General features: G+C 34.1%; 3 protein-coding genes across 4 annotated transcripts; 2 read left to right on the forward strand and 1 right to left on the reverse strand.

The window, feature by feature from the left end:
* The first annotated feature begins 1,565 nt into the window (after window positions 1–1,565).
* LOC18105035 (endoglucanase 13-like) lies at window positions 1,566–2,567 on the forward strand. Its single transcript, XM_024585174.2, is given in 5 exon segments — window positions 1,566–1,584; window positions 1,686–1,819; window positions 1,949–2,362; window positions 2,452–2,467; window positions 2,470–2,567. Coding segments are annotated over 5 exon segments (681 nt in total).
* Window positions 2,568–3,197: 630 nt separating this feature from the next.
* Window positions 3,198–5,298, forward strand: LOC7494147 (uncharacterized). Its single transcript, XM_002320824.4, has 2 exons — window positions 3,198–3,531; window positions 4,566–5,298. Exons 1-2 carry the CDS (start codon window positions 3,435–3,437, stop codon window positions 5,159–5,161), a joined length of 693 nt encoding a protein of 230 aa, XP_002320860.4. The 5' UTR covers window positions 3,198–3,434; the 3' UTR covers window positions 5,162–5,298.
* Window positions 5,299–9,894: 4,596 nt separating this feature from the next.
* Window positions 9,895–15,196, reverse strand: LOC18105038 (uncharacterized). 2 transcript variants are annotated; one of them, XM_024584298.2, is made up of 3 exons: window positions 14,053–15,196; window positions 13,861–13,932; window positions 9,895–13,541 (listed from the first exon to the last, which is right to left on the reverse strand). In XM_024584298.2, the coding sequence occupies exons 1-3, from the start codon at window positions 14,899–14,901 to the stop codon at window positions 13,530–13,532; spliced, it is 933 nt and encodes a 310-aa protein (XP_024440066.1). In that variant the 5' UTR covers window positions 14,902–15,196; the 3' UTR covers window positions 9,895–13,529. The 2 variants fall into 2 exon arrangements, with proteins under 2 accessions (XP_024440066.1, XP_006375105.1); XM_006375043.3 differs by having other exon boundaries at window positions 9,895–13,513; window positions 14,053–15,195.
* Between the last annotated feature and the right edge of the window lie 471 nt (window positions 15,197–15,667).

A 15,667-nucleotide genomic window follows, 5' to 3' on the forward strand; every position in this document is an offset into this window, starting at 1 on the left:
AAAAGAAAAAAATCTGAATTAACTGGGCTAACCCTTCAAACCAGGTTAACCCGTCAAACCCGGGATCCGTGTCATGAAAGTTTGATAACTAAATAGAAAAAAATTAAACATTAATAAACTAAATTAAACGAAAAAAATTAATTAAAAAGGAAAAAAAACAAACAAAAAGGCATTAGTCTTTTCATTGTGGATTGTACTGTGCAGTTCACAATTAAAGGCATAAAAATGGCAAAAAAGCAAAAAGAAAAAAAAAAGAAAAACTTAAGGCATCAGTCGATAATATTGATGAACTAAATTAAAAAAAATTAAATAAAAAGAAAAAATAAAAGAAAAAAAAACTTATAAGAAGAAAAAAACTAATGAAGAAAAAGAAAAAAAATCTAAATTAACTGGGTTAACTCGTCAAACCTGAGAACCGTGTCATGAAAGTCTGATAACTAAATAGAAAAACATTTAATATCAACAAACTAAATAATAAAAAATTAATTAAAAAAGAGAGAGAAGGCATCAGCCTTTTCATCGTGGACTGCACTGTGCAGTCCACCGTGAAAGACATAAAAAAAAGAAAAAACTAAAGGCATACAATATTAAAAGATGAAATCGAAAAAACAAAACTAATGAGGAAAAAGAAAAAAAATCTGAATCAACCGGGTTAACCCGCTAAATCAGGTTAACCCGTCAAACCTGAGATTCGTGTCATGAAAGTGTGATAACTAAATAGAAAAAAGATTTAATATCAATGAAATAAATTAAAAAAAAGATTAATTAAAAAGAAAAAAACAAACAAAAAACCAACAGGAAAAAAAAAATTAATAAAAAAAATAAAAAAATCTAAATTAACTAGGTTAACTTTTCAAATCAGGTTAACCCGTCAAACCTGAGATTCGAGTCATGAAAGTTTGATAACTAAATAGAAAAAAAAAATTGACGGGTTAACCCAGAATTAACTGGGTTAACCCGTCAAGCCCGAGATACGTGTCATGAAAGTTAGATAATTAAATAGAAAAAAATTTAACATTAAAAAACTAAACTAAACGAAAAAAATTAATTAAAAATAAGTAAAAAAAAATTTCGGGTTAACTCGTCAAACCCGGGATCCGTGTTATGAAAGTCTGATAACTAAATAAAAAACATTAACATTAATAAACTAAATTAAACAAAAAAAAATTCATTAAAAGAAAAAAACACAAAAAAAAACCCATAAAGGCATAAAAAATACAATTTTTTTTTTAAAAAAGATAGCCCAGCGTTTCATTGTGGACTGTGTGGACTGTACCGTGAAACACCGAGCAGTTTTAGTATATGTTATAATAATATAATAATAATAATATAATTATAATTATAATTATAATTATAATTATTCGTCCACCAAGTGTTTCCCTAACTTATATTTTCTAACGTAAAAGGGCCAAGGCTTGATGTATTTGTTCATTCACCATGAGTTTTTGCTCTTCAAGAATCAAAACACAGAGAGCAGAAAAGAGAGGAGACAAAGTTGAAAAAATAAACGTGGTGGACATCCATCAACTCTTTTCAAACAATCGAAGTTAACAAAAACAAAAGAGATGAGAGTTGAAACAACGCGTGAGAAAACCTGCGAGAAAAAAAGTTTTAGAAGGAAAAACACTATTGGAATCTACAATAAAAATAGAGTAAATATACAATGTTTTCATGAGCTCTTTTAGTTTTTTTTAATTATGGAGCAGCACTTGCTAAATCTTTGTTGTATTATGAAGCTCAACGCTCTGGAAAACTGCCTCCTAACCAGAGAGTGCAATGGAGTGGAGATTCTGGGCTTAAAGATGGCAGCGATGCTCAAGTAATTATACATTATATAAAGAAACATTTTGTCTTTGTTAATTAGAAAATTGGACACATGAATTTATTTGTATATAATTAACAAACAAGTTAATCGACATGGGGTGATTGAATTAATTTGCATTAACAGATCGATCTAGTAGGAGGATACTATGATGCAGGAGATAATGTAAAGTTTGGATTTCCAATGGCATTTACTGTGACAATGCTTGCATGGAGCACTGTCGAATTCCAATCCCAGCTAGAGGCCAAAAATGAACTCTCAAATGCCCTGGACGCCATCAAATGGGGCACAGATTACTTCATCAAAGCCCACCCTCAGCCAGACGTCCTTTATGGTGAAGTAGGTGATGGTGATTCCGATCATTCTTGTTGGGAGAGACCGGAGGAAATGACCACTCCGAGGACTACTTTTAAGATTGATGATCAACACCCTGGTGCTGATCTTGCAGCTGAGACTGCTGCCGCCTTGGCTGCTGCATCTATTGCTTTCAAACCTTCTAACCCTACATATGCAACTGAATTAATAAATCATGCAAAACAGGTACGATATTTGCTACAATGAATTAATTATTCATGTCATAATTATATCTCTTATTAACAATCACGTTAATTTATAACAAATGGTTGCAGCTCTTTGGGTTTGCTCGTAATACCCTGGTCAATACCAAAACAGCATCCCTGTGGCTGGAAAATTCTACTCCAGCAGTGGATATGAGGTAATTACAAATATATTGATGAACAAGTGAATTAATATTATATATAAATGAAAATGTCCGTACAGGATGATTACATATTAGGATCAAATCCAAATAATATGAGATATATGTGGTTGGATTCGGATTAAACTACACCAGCAGCTACTCCTACAGTTCCAGCAGCAGCAGCAACACCAGCTCAGAAACAAGAAGACCACCCGCAAATGTTAACAAAAGAAACAAAAGTTAAAAGCAAGCAAAAAGCGGGGCTGGGAACATATCCGATGTGCGATCCATCCAGAGTTTTCTGAATTCTTTTATTTTATTGTGTTTTTTTGATATTGTAGTAGGGGTTATTTTTTATTTAAAAATATATTAAATAATATTTTTAATATTTATTTTTAATATCAACGGATTCAAACAATCTAAAAATTAAAAATAAATAATTTGAAAAAATAAATAATTGTTTTTTAAAAAAAAATTAAAATGGTTTGAAGTTTGAACTGTCCAGCTGTTTGAAGAAATTGAGAATTGTGGGCCTTGAAAAACTGGATCTCTCTCGATGGGCTTGATCACTGACAAGGAGTCCGCGTGAAAACGGTAGGTAGGTCCCACTTGAAGGAGGTGCCTCGATATCTGCGCTCCATTTCCATGAGTGTGAAAGGGAAGGGAAAGGGAGGGAAAATAGAAAAACAAGTGTCCAAAAAGGCACAAAAACGTCTACTGCCTCGGGACCACCATTCCCATTTCTCCTTAATCTCTGCAACCCTTTTATTCCCTTTGTAAACAATAAACAAACACTTTTCTTTCCCGGAAAATAAAACCCATTTTCCTTTCCTTTACAATGTTTGGGAAATAAGTGAGACCCCTTTTCTACAGTTTTCTTTCCCTTTTCTCTTCTCGTTCTCTCTACCATTGATGATGGTGGCGAAGAAGCATTGTTGTTGCTGTGAATGGAAGTGGATTGTACTTTGCCAGCTATTCCTAGCCACTGTTGTTTGCTCCAGTCACCATGGTAATAATCGTTGGCTTTTCTTTAATTTTCTTGACTTCTCTGAGAATGCGATTCTACTGCAGCCTCATGATTTTTTTTTCCTGATATGTTGTTGTTCTTGACTGATAATTTGCTCTGCAAGGTCTTACCACTCTTTGGTGATAATGCAAGTGTTAAAATTAAAAGGACGGGAATCCGAGCTTCAACATTAAAATTTTTGGCTTTCCTAAAAATTAAGTTTTAGGTAGCATTAGTAGCTCTATTCATTACTAGAAACTCAATACTAGAGCATCAATACTAAAAAAAATTGCATTTTTATCCCAAATAATTCAAAAGAACTACCTGGATCCCAGAACTAGGGATGATTGTGCTTGTAAAGGAAACATATGCAAACATCATCTACGCGCTTAAATCAAGTTATAAATATATTTCTGGAGGCATCAAGGATAGCTTCTATCTGGACCTGCTGTTGAGCTGCTGTAATGAATGAAGGGATGCATGTATCAACAAGCGGAGTAATCTTCTGTCTTTATCTGAAAATTATGTCTTTTGCTGCAAAATTTAAAGCTTTAATAGGGAAGGCAAACTTAAGTTGGTCAAGTAACGTGATTTCCATCTTGTAGGCAACAAAGTTTATAGCTTCTCTGTTATATGATTTGACTATCTACATTAGGAATCTTAAAGAATTGGGAGTCACTAATTAATTTTGTTTCTAGAGGACAGATTTAGCACCAGAAATACAATTTTCTAACTTGCAATTCACGCACACACATGTAAAGGGACTTGCATGTCAGAAGAAAATTTAGGATACAGGATTTTTTGAGCACCTGGGTTAAACTTGGGCCAAAACCATTTTATGGTGAATTTTCATTTGCAAGTGTTGTTAGGAAGCCCGACTCAAAAGGATTTTTAAGTATCTCAAGATAAGTTGGAACTTATGCTTTAGTCATTGATAATTATGACATTTTGAATACTAATAAATGCTGGTTACTGTAATTGCACATCAACAAACTAATTTTTTTTAACGGTGCATTGTTACATGCTGTTGATATCAGGGAACCCTGCGAATGATCTTGTTGATATCATCAATAAGAACCGAACATCCCAGAAACTCCCACAGCTGAATGACAATCCTGGTCTTGGCTGCATGGCTCTGCAATATGTTGAATTATGCAAGGGAAACTGTACTAGCAATGGTGTTGTGAATTGCAAGCCACCTGAAGATGACTTTACTGAGGTTTTCGGTCCAAATTGTGGCGTAGAGCTGCCCACATTTGGCACCGTAACTGGCCATATTGTAGGTTGTCAACCCAAGTACCTTGAGCCATCACCAGCCTTTTCCCATGTTCTGGTTAAGGACAGTAAAGCTTTATCCATAATAAGAAATAAATCGCATACAGAAGTGGGAGTAGGCTTGGTTGGGGCTCATAAAGGTTCCTTCTTTTGGTGTATTTTATTTAGTGATGGCAAGACAAATTCCACTTTTATTCTTGAAGATAACGGCGAAGGGATCAAGCAAAAGAAGGGGTGCTTTAGTGGAAGCACTTTTCCATGCAGCAGTGGACAGAGGATCCCTGTGTTTCTTAACAATGTTTTGGCCTTAGTTCTTCTACGTATTAGTCTGCTACAACACTGGTATCCAACTTGGTAATGTGAATTATTTTCTGAGATAAAATGTGCTCGGATATTTTGTTATATAGGTGGGGAGGACATTGTTTTCGTTGTTGAAGATCCTTGTGAGAGTTGTAATTTTTTTCCACATTTATCATTTTCTTGCAGTTTGTATCAGTTCATGTGTTTCAAAGCTGCGACCGTGACACTTTTGCTGATTAATGCTCTTAGTATACTAGAACGAACACTGGCATTGGTTTGAAAGCTATTTACCATGGCTATTCCATGGTGCTTTTCCTTGCAAAGGAGATAGAGGACTGGAAACCATATCTTGTCCTCTGTAAAGGGAATGAAAACTAGAGCAGTTAGTGCCCCTATCTATCTCGCCGGAATGAGAAATTCACAAAACTTAGCTGTCATAAGACGTTTAAAGTTCCTAAACCATATAGGGTTTTATCTTCATACACTGTAAACCTAACTAAAACTAAGTTGGTTGATGCAAAAAATACAACCAAATTTGACAACATAAAGGAAGATTACAATCCTGGAATATTGATTGTAGAAACCCTAGTAATGAAGAAAACAACAGTCCTAGCTAGCTTTTCCCCTTTGAGGCTGGAAACGGTACCAAATAATAGAACAGTTGATAAATACCAATCATCGTCAAAAAGTTACAATCCTGAAACTGTAAACGTTAAGAATCCAAGAAAAGGAAAGACAAAGCAACCTAATTATGAACATTCAAAACATATAGCACTAAAAATAACGATAACACTAGTAAATATTCTCAAATTAATTACGTACAAAGATACTTAGTATCCGTGTCTTGATGGAGAAAGAAAGAATTTACAAGTAACGAAGACCAGGAAACAGGCTGTCAAGCTTTGTCCGCACATCCTTGTCTCTCTTCTGGGGCTTTCTCTTAGGTTTTTCTCCAGTCAATTGAAGAAAATCAAGTTCAATCTCCTCTTTCGTTAGCGAAATCGAAAAACTTCGTTTCTTGATCCCCTTCTTATTACTCACTCTCTTTTTTTTGCTTACACTCTGAACAAAAATATGATCATGATCACGAGGCTCATCATTGCTATTTCCTTTCAACAACGATCCTTCAACATCATCAGTTGCATTCCCAGTTGGCCTTTTATTATTAATGTTTAAACGAACTGATAGCTTAGGTTCTCTGATTTCAGGCTGTTGGCGAGGCACGGTTTGCTGGGATGACATTGCAGAAGAGTTGAGCACTGACAAACTAGTAGGCTTCATAGTTTTTTAATTAATGTTTTTGGTGTATTTTTACAACCAGGGAGCGGAGCTATAGCCTATAGAGATTTTAGGGTTTAGGATGTCAGTTGGATAGATAGATTCGTTTTTTAATTGCAATATTTCACACACATAGATAAGGTTTAACAACTTATAAATTATTAAACAAGAATGTCGGTGCTTAATCCAATCCTGAGTGGGATTTGATTGAGATTATCAACTTGAATTAGTATTGATTAATCTAAGACGATATTATTTTAAAATTTTAAAATAAAAATAAAATAAGTATTTTATATATATATATTAAAGACATGATTATAAATTGATATGTAAGTTCTATAGAGTATAATGTTGTATCTTTTATTTTATTATAATCCAGATGATATTGTATTTTGATAACATAGTTTAAATAACTATTTTTTAGTTTTTAGTTTTTGAAATTTGAGAAGTTCTAGACATCTAGTAACACTGGCTCTATTAGTTTTTCTTTTTCTTTTTTATTTTATTTTTCCTACTAATATGACATGACTTTTTCTCCTTTTAAATTTGGAGAGGTAACATATTTCTGTCTATTTCTGTATTCCAGCGCAGTACCAAGCGAAAGTTTTCGTTTAGAGTGTTTGACACTGCAGTTAAATCATTTTAAAAAAAATTAAATTTTTTTTATTTTAAATTAATATGTTTTTTGTTTTTTTAAATCATTTTAATGTGTTAATATAAAAAATAATTTTTAAAAAATAAAAAAAATATTATTTTAATGTATTTTAAAATTAAAAACATTTTAAAAAACAATTGTTATCACACTCTCAAACACTCTATACCTATATGTGCAATGTGTAGATAAAACATCTTAAATATGTGATCAAATTATAGTTATTAAAATAGAACCGCCTAGTTTACCTAATAATCTGTCAGTCAAAGTTTAGTTCTGGTTAGGTTATATTTTAATTAATTTGAAGGATGATATTGTTTGATTTAGTGGAATATGACAAATTTGGTTGATGATTTTATATTATTATCTAAAAGCATAAGTTATTAAATTAGATTTTAAGATATACTTAGTTAATAACTTTATATTACTCTCTAACGAGGTTCCAAAATATTATTTTACATTACTCTCTAATACAGTACACTTTTTAAATAAAAACTTTTTAAACTTGAAACTTAAACATGTACAAATTCATATTATATTGTGTTTAATTTGATGAGATTTGAACACATGACTACTTAGTCAATAAAGCTATGATATCATGTCAAATATTTATCTCAACTCAATAGTTTAAACTGTAAGGTGAGACCCCAAGATATGATTTTATATTACTCTTTAACACACATCTCTCAAGTAAAAGTTATTTGAACTTGAGATCTGTATATATGTACAGACTTACACTACCTTGTGCTTAATTTTTTATTAATTAGAATAAGGTGAAGAAATTTGAACTTGTGATCACTTGACCAATAAGGCTTTGTAACTATGTTAAGAAACCATTTTATCTTAAAAATTTAAATTTTTAGGTGAGATAGTTCTTTAATTCAAACGAGACTTAACCAGATTAACTTTTAGTATTTTATTTAATTTTATTTTAAAAAATATTATTTTATTTTAAAAAATACAGTATTATTTTGAGATTGAACAATAAACCCGAGAACTGGATATTGGCCGGGGTATGATAAACATGATTCAAATCAAGGTGAGAAAAAATATCCTAGCAGAATATTCAGCGAAACTTATTGAGTTGAAGAAATAAGTTTTGCAGTTAAATTATTGTGATAGCGCATAGAAAAGTTCTGAAGTCGAAGATATGCATCAGAAAATTAAATTCTTGACGGGCATTCCAAAACAAGTGCCGGAAAAAAGTCTTGGATCTGAAGAGAGTTGCTAAAACGCATGGGAAGGACTCACAATACGACTCGATCACTGGAAGATGTTACTGGATCCTTTGCAAATGAAGATTTTGCATGCACATGAAATTATGCCTGAATTAGACATATACTGCCAAGTGCTTTTAGTGTACAAACAGATTTTAGGAGAAAAAAAAAAAAAAACCAGATTTATACATATAGAAAATAACTGCTACTCTGATGTACTATTATATTCTGGTTATAACTTCAGGGGCGTTCATTGAATTCATAGTTTTACTCCAATGGTGAACCATCACTTGCAGGAGCTAACCCTAAACATTCTAGGAAGCATGTAAGAATCAAGTGCTTCTACTTGGGTCATTTTTTTCCCGTCTTTGATAATCTTGGCCAACGCTGATTCGCAAAGCTTATCCAGAATCAGGCATATGTAATAAGAACAAAAAAAAAACCCTAGTGAAAATGAACAACAGGAGTAGTGCCAACATGATAGATACTATTTATGCTTCGACCTATAATCTCTAGAAGTAATGATTTGCAACTTAAGACCAGGAAACGTGCTATCAAGCGCTGTCTGCACGTCCTTGTCTCTCTTCCGGGGTTTTCTCTTAGGTTTTACTCCACTTAATTGAAGAAAATCAAGTTCAATCTCCGCTTTCGTTAGCGAAATCGAAAAACCTTGTTTCTTGATCGTCATGCCCTTCTTATTTCCACGACTACCCGTCGCCGATTTAGCAACATCCTCCTGCTTCTCCTGCTGCTGCTGCTGCAGGACTGTTGACGGTCCAACGACATTATCCGATGGAGTAGGGGCACTGCTGGCTGCTTCGGATTTCTTAACGTCGGACTTGGTAACGACGCTATTAGTTCTTAAACGAACTATAATTTTGCTTTCATCGTGAGAAGAAGATTTTTGGATGGGAGGATGATCAGGGGATTGCTTGGGGAACTTTCGTGCTGGCTTTCTAGTTGGTTTCATGGCTTTACCTTAATTATTGATGGAATTGAGAAAGACTTCTTGAATTTTTAGACCTCCGACTATCCCATATATTAATATATATAGAGAGAGGCGGGGGGCTTGATCCGTTTGACTTGGTTTGCCAATCCAGGTAGAATTCGGATTAGAATTCCGATTTTTAATTGAGAGTGACAGAGAAGTTGAGAATTAACTTTTTTCCCGGCATCTGTAGCGGTCGTGATGTTTATTTTAAAATGAAAAAATGTGACGGAGCATATACATTAAGAAATTGAGAGATAATTTTATTCATAGAAATTCCACATCACCAATTTAGCTACAATTCTAAGCTTTGACCCATCAATTTTGAGTAAAAGACAAGCATAGTCATGTTACACAGATAGCTTGTTTAAAAGGGTGATTGAGATTACGATTCTAAGGTGGTTTTAAGAAAGAAAAAAAAATTGATTATAAATTATTTTTTTATTTTTTTAAATTATTTTAACACATTAATATTAAAAATAATTTTTTAAAATTAAAAATATATTATTTTAATATATTTCCAAGTAAAAAAAAAAATTTCAGCAGGAATAAAAAAAAAATCAAAGTCCCTGTCTTCATCATTATCATTAGAGGCAGGAAGCAAAACAAAAACAGAAATCAAATAAAGGGACAAAAAATGTTAAAAAGACTGAAAATGTCAAAAATGCCATCTGGAGTTGACAGGAATTGCGTTCATATACAAATAATTTCAAACAGAGACAGATCCTTGAGCTTAGAAGGCACACAATATGATCAATACGGCAGGCGCCCGCTTCGGATGGATGTCCATCTCCATGTTTTAATCTTCCAGCCACTGATTACAGCATCCAACTTTCCAATAAATACGACGGTAAACAACCAATAAACAAGGGCACAAGTCTGGGTAGCACTGACCCCGTCTGTAGTCTGCTGCGGAAGGCACAAAGCAGCAGCTCAGGCCCCATCACTTGTTTGGCAAGAACCTGGGCTGCACCCCTGAGAGACATCAGCAGGCTTTGGAATATTAAAAGCAAACTACTCAATGCATTCCCTGTTATGAACTGGACCTAAAACTGTGTTCGCCTCTCTTTCCACAGCCAGCCTGCTACATTACATCTTCTGTAGATAACATGTAAACAATACCTAACAATTCTAACAGGACCTACGACAACTGAAACATTTTACATGTAGCGAGCTTGTGCCTGAAAAGACACCACCACATGCACGATCCAATAACAAAAAGCAGAGCCAGACTCATATAACAGTTTATAGACTCGCAGTACAAAGAATTTTCAAAAATCAAGCCTTCGAAATGCAGGAAAAGAAAACATGTTGGGGGAATAAACTCGAGTTTATAATCAATAAGACTACGATAATTACCACTCTTCCTCCACACAAACTCTTCACGTCGATCTCAGAAGCAATCCAATCAGCATTCAGTTAGATCCAACTGTGAGCAAAACAGTACATATCAAGAGATAACAAACACATAAATTGCTTATCTCAAACAATGGTTCCAAAATATTATGGCTGCTGGAGTAGGATCTCTTCCTTTTCAGTTCTGCAAATGACTGAGGAGCTTATCCATGGTCTCAATTGGATTTATATGAATGGATCAGAGCTCACAGAAGCTAAACAACAATTATGGAAATAAAGTGCATGCAATATGGAGTGTATTCGCTCAAACAGTTTCAAGTACAAATGGAATCAAATTTATTGTTTTCCAGCAGAGTCATTAATTCGAAGGTTTTAATCAAGAAAACTAGGAGCAAAAGAAAAATAAAAACTATAACAATTTTCTACAAAAATCCCTATCCATTGAACCACTCATTTATATGTTGAGAAAATAGGACATAACTTTGAGGAAATTGATTATCAAACACAAGAATGATATTTAAGATAACTGCGGCTGAAATAATCATATAAATCAATATAGCATATAATTCAGGGCATTCATTTAATTTATGATTTTATGTACATGATGTAAACATAAGAGCACCCAGCCCAAAAAGTTGAAAGAAGTGTTGCATCCTCCTATCCTCATTCTCCAACAACATAGTACTTAGATTCAGTAAAGTTTTCTCATCATTAATAATCTTGTCCGATGCTAATTGGCAAAGCATACTGACACTAATCTGCAAGTATCAAGTGTGATAAAATTCTGAAAATGATAAGATAGGGGCTTGAGTACTTTATATGAATGCTGTTCAGATCCTAGGCCACTTCTAGGACTTGATTCAACCAGATTAAATTTCAAAGATTGCATTGCAGAATCAAATTTCCTCCATATAAAAAATTGAAATGGCCACATTCTTCAATCTTGCAATCTTACTAAAAACAACCATGACAGCCATAGCTCATATAACTTTCACAAAGAACAATGGTTAAAAAAAAGTTGCTTAGCTAATCAAACGATAACATTTCTTTCATCACATCAATCAAGGTCCTGTAAGTTTGGCGTATTTCAAACTGAAACAAATCAAAATACCAAGTACATAAATTGATTATAGCTTCACCAGCCAAACAAATCAAGTTTCCATCGGTACTTGTTGCTTCCAGATATTCCTGCAACATCCTAGAATCATAATCAGGGTTCTAATCCCAGATTTTCAATCCCAGTTATGCAACAGCATGCAATCCAAAGTAGCTAAGTTACTATACATATACTCATATACATGGTGAGACACGGCCAAGGGAACAAAGGGAAAGAATAAGGAAAGATTCCATTTAAAGATTCAACCGGGTATATTTCTCTTAATGGAATAAATTGAGTTAATAAAATACTGATTAATTCATTCATTAAAGTTTAATAAGTATGTAACATTCAAAGAAAAAAAATGCAAGCTAGTCTGGGAATTTGTTTTCTAAGTGGTGTCGCTCAAAAATCTTTAAATAAACAACTAATATGCACTTTAAAGCATACTACCATAATATGAAATGTGAACCAAGTCTGGTCAAAAATGCTAAACTAAGTGACGTACACTACCCAGCATCCGTACATGAATTGAAACATTCCGCATTCTAGGTAACTATGATCTTGATCATTGGAGTTATTTATGATAGCTACCAACTTGTTAGCTTGATAATTGCAACTCCATGATGACATGATATTTTCTGTATGATCTTACAATCTGGTCAAAAATACACTAACTTAATCCATGTATGAAACAACTCATCTCATAAATCTAGCAAATCATATGCTTTCTCTTCTTAGAAGACACGTTTCTTATTAATCGCAACATTATGAATCGATCACGCCAGCTTCTAATCATGACACACATGCATGGCCCGTGCAGTGCACAAATAACGACAACGATGTGCATGGCTCACTCTTCAAAAAAGGAAAGGCAAGCATAAGAAAATTGCTCAATCCCTCAAAGAATCAGACTTTCCTTTAATCAATTAAAAGCCGTTAAAATAAATGTGTTTTGCTCTGTTAACGGCATATTTATAATGGAAAGAGATGCAGACTACCAACTTGTTAGCTTGATAATTGCAACTCCATGATGACATGATATTTTCTGTATGATCTTACAATCTGGTTAAAAATACAATAACTTAATCCATGTATGAAACAACTCATCTCATAAATCTAGCAAATCATATGCTTTCTCTTCTTAGAAGACACGTTTCTTATTAATCGCAACATTATGAATCGATCATGCCGACTTCTAATCATGACACGCATGCATGGCCCGTGCAGTCCACAAATAACGACAACGACGTGCATGGCTCACTCTTCAAAAAAGGAAAGGCAAACTTAAGAAAATTGCTCAATTCCTCAAAGAATCAGACTTTCCTTTAATCAATTAAAAGCCGTTAAAATAAATGTGTTTTGCTCTGATAACGGCATATTTATAATGGAAAGAGATGCAGAAATGAGACGTGTAAGTCGATCACACACCATATACCAACTATTTAGGTTTTGGGTTCTAGACATAATTCATGTTGTTGGAATAACAAGTAACAAGTTCTCGAAAACCAGCATGAAACAGAGAGTTGGGAAAAGCATCTTGATTTCAAACTAACTGAAAACATAAACATCAAAGTTATTCATATCTTCTACTCATTGGAGAGACTTTTCTTATGTACATCTGTAGCTACCCATAACATAAACTATAACACTAACCCTTCCAACATTCCCAAAGACTCCTCGGTGATTAGAAAAAGGCACAAAAACAAGATACATTTGTTACCCTTTCATCTTCACGGGATCATGTGTTTGTTACATTAATTTCGGCATATAAAAAAGGTCTGACAGTCATCACCTCCAACTTCTCAGTCGATTCTCTAACCCTGCAGAGCAGGAGAACTACATTCTCAACTGTATAAATCAAAGCATAAAACAAATTAGCTGAAAATTTATTTTAAAAAATAAATCACATGGTCATTATATATATATACATATAAAACATGTCTTCTTCATCATTATTCTCCTCATTTTCCACTTTTGCTAAGAAGTAACTAAACCCCATATTGACTATTATTTTACTTAAAACCACAACAGCAAGCCACCAATTCCTCTTCCTGTTTCATTGATTCACTGAGCCATCAACTAGGAAATGGAAAAAAAAAGAGAGAGAAGAAGAAGAAGAAAGAAAGAAAATCCTTAAAACAAACAAAAAATCAACACAAAATCAGACCTTCGAAGGAGCTTCATGAACCTTATAGCAATCCGGGGTGATCGAATCCAGCCACATACCAGGAAACAGGCACTGCAAAAACAAAACCAACAAAAAAAACACATAAATTAGTCACCAATTCCATCAATTTACCAACAAAAAAGAAACTTTATAAAACAGAAATAAAGAAAAAGAAAAATAATAGTGACATACATCAAGTTGTTTCTGCACATGCTTTGCTCTCTTCTTAGGCCTTCTCGCCGGCTTTGACCCAGTCAAGGAATAAATATCCTCTTCAATTTCCACTTTCGTAAGAGGAATCGAAAACCTCACCTTCTTCTCCTTTTCCTTTTCCTTCCCCCTCTCCTTCCTGTTATTATTATTATTGTCATTATCATTATCATAATTATTAGCGTCATTACCATTCCGGTTGGACCGAGTCAATTCAGTCCGGTTACCACCCGGCACCTGAGGTTTGATCTCCGGCACCGCACCCCCACAAATCTTCAAAGCACCTCCATTCCCATTCAAACCCTTGTTATTATTATTATTACTATCATTATTAATATTATTAACAGCTCTCCTCGGCCTCAGATTCCACGTCTTCGGCATCAGTTCCTCCACGTCCTCCACTACAGCAGCAGAGCCCTGATCCACTGCACCCGCAGCAACATCACCAACCACGCCCTTGCTGCTTCCGCTGCTGCTTCCGCTTCCGCTGCTGTTTTTGTTAGTCCTCAACCGAATAAAGATCTTCGATTTCCTCTCCGAATTCTCAACATCACCAGATTTTTTCTTCAATAGTTTATCAATCTTGACCCCGCCGTCTCCCTCCGAATCCGCCGCAGAAGCAGCATCGCGGTGAGGAGATTTGTGAGTGCGAAAGCGGTGGTGGTGGTTGGTAACGTTATTGGAATGGTTCATTGACCATTTTAGGTCTTGCAAAGGGAAGTTATGGAGTGGCTGGTGTGGTTTCACAGTACTAGTAGTAGTAGTAGAAGAAGCCATGATAGTGTTGTTGTTTGTGTTTGGCTCAGTTTCCGGTTCAGTGCGAAACACCATTGAAGAGAAAGAGTCCGATTCTTTCTCTGTTTTCGAGAAGCAAAACGACAGCTTATCAGGGATTCTGATGGAGAAGGGAATCAGAAATTCTAGAGCATAGGCTTGTCTGATAAGAAAGGATGGAGGGAAGAGGAGTAGAGGAAGCAGTTAATATACTACTGCTGCCTGTTGAGGATACTCTAGTCTTAAGAGAGGAGGATAGAAACAAGAAGGTTAATTATTGTATTGCCAATTGCGTCCTTGGGATTCAGTGTATTTGCATTTTGCCCTAGTGGGATTTGATTACTTGGGTACGGTTTTATCTATCTGTAGGCGTTTTTTTTCCGCTCATAAGGCAGGTTCCGTGAGCACCAGTGTAGATTTTGTTTTCTATAATAGATTTTTGAATCTATTAATTGCTAGGGCGTAAATTTTTGTGTGGATTATTTATTTAATATTTTTTCCATATGTGTTACAAAACTTTGGTATAGGATAGCATGTTAACCGGTAACTCGTTAATTCAAATTCATCTAATGTAAAGTCAATAAAAAAAATTATTTTATTCATTAAAATGATATTATTTTAAAAAAATTACAAAACATTTAAATCTAAAATTAACTTGAAAAAACCTACTTTTAGCGGCTTTAATTTTCAAATCAAGTATTATTAAAATAATATGATATATATGTTAGAGAAAATAATATTCGTTCGAGAGAAAAACAAACAAACAAAATAGGCATGGCAGTTTGTTTTTGTGTTTAAAATTGTATTTTAAGATTTTTATTTA

Source organism: Populus trichocarpa, chromosome 14, assembly GCF_000002775.5.
Source record: "Populus trichocarpa isolate Nisqually-1 chromosome 14, P.trichocarpa_v4.1, whole genome shotgun sequence".
NCBI classification, from domain to species: Eukaryota; Viridiplantae; Streptophyta; class Magnoliopsida; order Malpighiales; family Salicaceae; genus Populus; species Populus trichocarpa.

Coding starts and splice junctions, on each gene's coding strand:
- LOC18105038 (XM_024584298.2), bottom strand. CDS start 14,901: ATGGTGTTTCGCACTGAACCGGAAACTGAGCCAAACACAAACAACAAC. Junction 13,933..14,052: donor ATGTGCAGAAACAACTTGAT/GTATGTCACTAT, acceptor TTGTTTTTGCAG/TGCCTGTTTCCTGGTATGTG.
- LOC7494147 (XM_002320824.4), top strand. CDS start 3,435: ATGATGGTGGCGAAGAAGCATTGTTGTTGCTGTGAATGGAAGTGGATT. Junction 3,532..4,565: donor TGTTTGCTCCAGTCACCATG/GTAATAATCGTT, acceptor TGTTGATATCAG/GGAACCCTGCGAATGATCTT.